Source organism: Dendrobates tinctorius, unplaced genomic scaffold (assembly GCF_039654945.1).
Source record: "Dendrobates tinctorius isolate UK_male_01 unplaced genomic scaffold, ASM3965494v1 ptg000395l, whole genome shotgun sequence".
Classification (NCBI taxonomy): Eukaryota; Metazoa; Chordata; class Amphibia; order Anura; family Dendrobatidae; genus Dendrobates; species Dendrobates tinctorius.
The window spans coordinates 2,995,974-3,001,135 of NW_027362061.1; the positions used below are offsets into that span (position 1 = coordinate 2,995,974).

General features: G+C 41.6%; 1 protein-coding gene across 1 annotated transcript; it reads right to left on the reverse strand.

Annotated features, from left to right (window-relative positions):
• Nucleotides 1-3,477: 3,477 nt before the first annotated feature.
• LOC141076193 (uncharacterized) lies at nt 3,478-4,959 on the reverse strand. The gene has a single exon (XM_073563552.1). The coding sequence runs from the start codon at nt 4,811-4,813 to the stop codon at nt 3,605-3,607; it is 1,209 nt and encodes a 402-aa protein (XP_073419653.1). The 5' UTR covers nt 4,814-4,959; the 3' UTR covers nt 3,478-3,604.
• Nucleotides 4,960-5,162: the final 203 nt, after the last annotated feature.

Consider the following 5,162-nt stretch of genomic DNA (forward strand, 5'->3'; position numbering starts at 1 on the left):
TCATCAGGGTGGGCGGCATCTTCTTCAGCGGGGAGCTGGTATCCTCGTCCACTGTCGCCAGCGACCACTTCTGCAGCAGAGACATGGCCTCTCAGGGGGAAGTCAGGACCTGTGTGACCCCATTCTTGGTGACGATCACCGGGTAGCCCCACTTGTACGTGATCCTGTTGTCCCGTAGGATCTTGGTGGCTGTGGAGAACACCCGCCTTCTGTTCAGGATGACGGCGGATAGGTCGGTGAACACCATGATGCTCTTGAACCTCTGGGAGCTCAGGTCCGCCCGCTGCAGCTTTTATAATGGTTTCTTTAAAATGATAAAAATGAAGCCTGGCAATTACATCCCTGAGCACAGAGCGGGGGCATTTTTGGGTTTGGGGAACCTGTACGCTCTGTCTATTATGAGGTCTCGCTGTTCCGCCTCGGAGACTAGTGCGGTAAAGAAATATTAGGAACTTCTTCAACGCGTCTGCAGTAACGCTTTCTGGTATCCACCTGAAGCGCAGATTGTTGCGCCTGGAGTGGTCCTCCAAATCCGCCAGCTTTAGTTTTAGGGCGGTGATCTCATCTGCCTCATAATGAGAGTCCAATAAGTGGTTGTGGGCTGTGGTGACTCCTCCAGCTTCTCCTCAGTATGGGCTGTTCTGTCCCCTATGTGCCCAATGTCTTTCTGTAGTGCAGTGAAGGCTGAGGTAATGTCACTATGTATAGCCTGCTTTAGATCTCCCAGCAGGGACTTCAGTGTGGCCTCAGTGACGGGGTGGAGGGGTGCCCTGTGTCAGGTGCATATGCTTGTGTTTTGTGCTTCTCTGGGCTCCTGGGTGAAGATCTGCCCGATCTCTCCTTTGCCTGCTCCGCTGCACTCATGCCCCTCTCCTGTGAGGTCTGACCCGGTGTCAGGAGATCAGACCCCCCCAGAGCGCTACACACCGCCGCTGGCCGCATGGTGAGTGCTGCGGCGGCCATCTTGGATTTTCCCAGGCTCCGGCAAAATGACCGGTATCCTGCCTGGCGCTGCTCCAATGCTCCTTGTGACGCGCCCCATCAGTGCCCGGACCCCGTCTGAGGTCGTGGTGAGTGGAATTGCGGGTTTCCCAGCTCCTCATCCAGACATGCCCCCCGTGTCCTCTCTTTATATAAGCTATTCATCTATAAGTGCACAGGATCTATTCCCCTTATACACTGATATCCAGTGATAGATCTACAATCCGGTTACATATATCTATGTATGGATTTATCTTACACTCAATAAATACGGTGCACTTATCTCATGTCCCCCTTGATAGTGACGCTCTCTTAGGATACATGTTACTCTATGATGGCACTTCTGCACATGGCCACTAGATGGCGCTACAACATTTGACATTTGCCTGAATTTTTATATCTACACATGGTTTACACAAATTATATTTTCTTGTGGTAACTCTATACTATTTACCATTAGAAGCTGTGTATTTCTGTAATTATCTGTATGTATACATGATTGATTACCACTTCTGTCTCTGTAAAAACAATCCCCTTTAACCCCTTTCTGACATTGGGTGTAACTGTACTTCCTCCCTTTGATGTGGGCTCTGGCAGTGAGCCCACATCTTTTCCAGCACATGTCAGCTGTTTTGAACAGCTGCCATTGGCCCCTAACAGCCTCTGACAGTGGCATTTAATGCGCACTTCCAGCAAGCGCGCCGGAAATCCCACCCATCGGTGACCTCATCATGTGATCATGGGTGACCGATGGGTTGACATGACAACCAGAGGTCTCCAGCAGACCTCTATGCTTGTCACTGCCGGAATTGATCCACCAGGATAATAGCTGCTGTGACTTCAGATCTTTCAGGGTCGCTACTCCACCTGTGGCCCGCACACAGAGAGGAGGTAACAAGTGTAGGAAGATGACAGTTCATGGAGTCCGTACAAGGTACAAGGCCAGTTGGTCCAAAGATCACAATCTGGCTCCTCCGAATGTATCCATGGTTCAGTGATGGTCAATGGAGCAGATCTGTATTCTTCCAACCAAGGCTGAAAACCCCTAGGTTGTTTCCTATAGAATGATAGATCCGTGTCCCTTGTGATGATGTTGTGTCTTCTGTCCTGTCTCTGGTCCTTTTGGGATGTATGGATGTCTTGGCAGAATCTCTCTGGCTGTTTCTCTCTCAGTCTCTTTATACAGAGGCATGTAACCTGTTTTTAGACTTAACAAGTGTCCCTCACTGAGTATTTACATAAAGGGTAAGAATGGAGATGAGATTATTATAGCATTACTTGATTATTTAAACTATTTGCATAGTTTTTCCCTCTCTGCTTTAGAAGTCAACAAACTGGCTCCATAATACAATGCATAATTAGCATATCAGCAAACATCACTAGTGATCAAGGATAAGCGCACAATAAAAGTCAATATTACCGGCTTACACAAACAAAAGTCTGTTTTCCTGACCAACTAGAAATCAACACTTAAATTTAAAGCCAACATACAGATAACATTCTATTATTCTTCGTTTGCTAAAAAATAGTCGTCTTGTTAATTAAGATACAATGCTGTATGTCTTCACAATGCTAAAAGTAAAAAAAAAAAGTTTTTAAAAATATTTTAAAAAATATAAAAGTTCAAATCACCCCCCTTTCGCCCCTTTCAAAATAAAACAATAAAAAATCAAACATACACATATTTGTTGTAGCCGCATTCAGAATCGCCCGATCTATCACTATAAAAAAGAATTAACCCGATCGGTAAATGGCGTAATGAGGAAAATGTCAAAACGCCAGAATTACTTTTTTTTTGGTCGCCGCAGCGTTGTATTAAAATGCAAAAAAGGAAAGATCAAAAGATCGTATCTGCACCAAAATGATCTCCATTAATAACGTCATCTCGGCACACAAAAAATAAGCCCTCACCTAACCCGAGATCATGAAAAATGGAGACGCGACGGGTATCGAAAAATGGCGCAATTCTTTTATACTTTACCTAATAAAGAGGAGTTATTTTTACTGATACAGCGGGTATGGAAAGTATTCAGACCCCTTTAAATGTTTAAATTGTTTTATTGCAGTCATTTGGTAAATTTAAATTCATACTATATATTCCTGACACTGGAGGGGCTTATAAACTTCCGAAGTATATTTTTTAAGTTTGGGATCTGCTAATATGTGGCTAGATTTCTGACTGTTTAGAATAACATGATTCATGATTTTAGTTTTTTTTTATCGTTTAGTCTCGCTTGAGTATATGCCAATATTAAATAGTCTCTTAATGAGTCGTCTTTGGTGAGGACGATGAAACTCATAGTAATAAGAGGCTTGGAGAGTGAGTGTGTATACGTCACCTCACCCTATATACTGACCTGTGGGGTATATGTTTTTTCTATTAGTCACTTTCCGACTAACCTTCAGGGGGTGAATTATGGGTATAGATTTACATTTGGAAGTAATATGGTTTAGTTTTATCCTTCTGTCAGCAAACATGAGGAATGACAAGAGACAAACCATTTAAAAAGATTTAATTTTGGTTAAAACTATTCCAACATTATGAACATAAAAAAGGCTTCTCACCTATGTGACATCTCTGATGTTTATTAACAGTTGATTTCCAAGTAAAATTTGTCCCACATTAAGAAAATGAAAATGGCGTCTCCTCTGTGTGACTGCTCTGATGGCGATCAAGAAGCACTTTCTGGTTAAAATATTTCCCACATTCTGAACATAAAAAAGGCTTCTCCCCTGTGTGAGTTCTCTGGTGCTTAACACAATCTGATTTATGCCTAAAACATTTCCCACATTCTGAACATGAAAAAGGCTTCTCCCCTGTGTGAGTTCTCTGATGGGTAACAAAATTTGATTTCTGCGTAAAACATTTCCCACATTCTAAACATGAAAAAGGCTTCTCTCCTGTGTGGATTCTCTGGTGCTTAACACAATCTGATTTATTGTTAAAACATTTCCCACATTCTGAACAGTAAAAAGGCTTCTCCCCTGTGTGAGTTCTCTGGTGCTTAACCAAATCTGATTTTTGGCTAAAACATTTCCCACATTCTGAACATGAAAAAGGCTTCTCCCCTGTGTGCGTTCTATGGTGAGTAACAAAATTTGATTTACGTACAAAACATTTCCCACATTCTGAACATGAAAAAGGTTTCTCCCCTGTGTGAACTCTATGGTGTTCATCAAGACTCACTTTCTGGTTAAAACATTTCCCACATTTTGAACATGAAAAAGGCTTCTCCCCTGTGTGAGTTCTCTGGTGCTTAACACAATCTGATTTATGCCTAAAACAATTCCCACATTCTGAACATGAAAAAGGCTTCTCCCCTGTGTGAGTTCTCTGATGGGTAACAAAATTTGATTTCTGTGTAAAACATTTCCCACATTCTAAACATGAAAAAGGCTTCTCCCCTGTGTGGATTCTCTGGTGCTTAACACAATCTGATTTATTGTTAAAACATTTCCCACATTCTGAACAGTAAAAAGGCTTCTCCCCTGTGTGAGTTCTCTGGTGCTTAACCAAATCTGATTTTTGGCTAAAACATTTCCCACATTCTGAACATGAAAAAGGCTTCTCCCCTTTGTGAGTTCTATGGTGAGTAACAAGCTGTGTTTTACGTGCAAAACATTTCCCACATTTTGAAAAGGAAAAAGGCTTCTCTCCTGTGTGAACTCTATGGTGAGTAACAAGCAGTGATTTATGTGCAAAACATTTCCCACATTCTGAACATGAAAATGGCTTCTTTGCTAAATGAGCAGTTTGTTTGTTAATGCCTCTTTTGTGACTTTGATTTCCCTTAGTAGTCAGTAATGAATCAGAAGATGGGACCTGTTTCATAGGATCAGATGACAGATTTTTGCTGTGAATGGATGATGATATATCAGGAGTAATAGTAATCACTTCAGTTGTGTCTTGTAGGACCTCAAGATCATCAGATTTAAAAATTGAAGATGTCAGCTGTCCCTCTGATCTCCTGGTACAGTCATCTGTTAAGATAAAAATAATTTTTATTAATAAAATATCCTTGAGTTTTATATTTTTGAACACTTCTACTTAAACTGTCCATAAAAATGGAAAGCTATGTAAAAAACTTTAATTATTTCCCAAGACAATGACAGTTCACAGTCTAATAAAAAACCTTGTTGGATGAACCAGTAGTGTGCGGTGTTCAACTGTTTGTTCATTC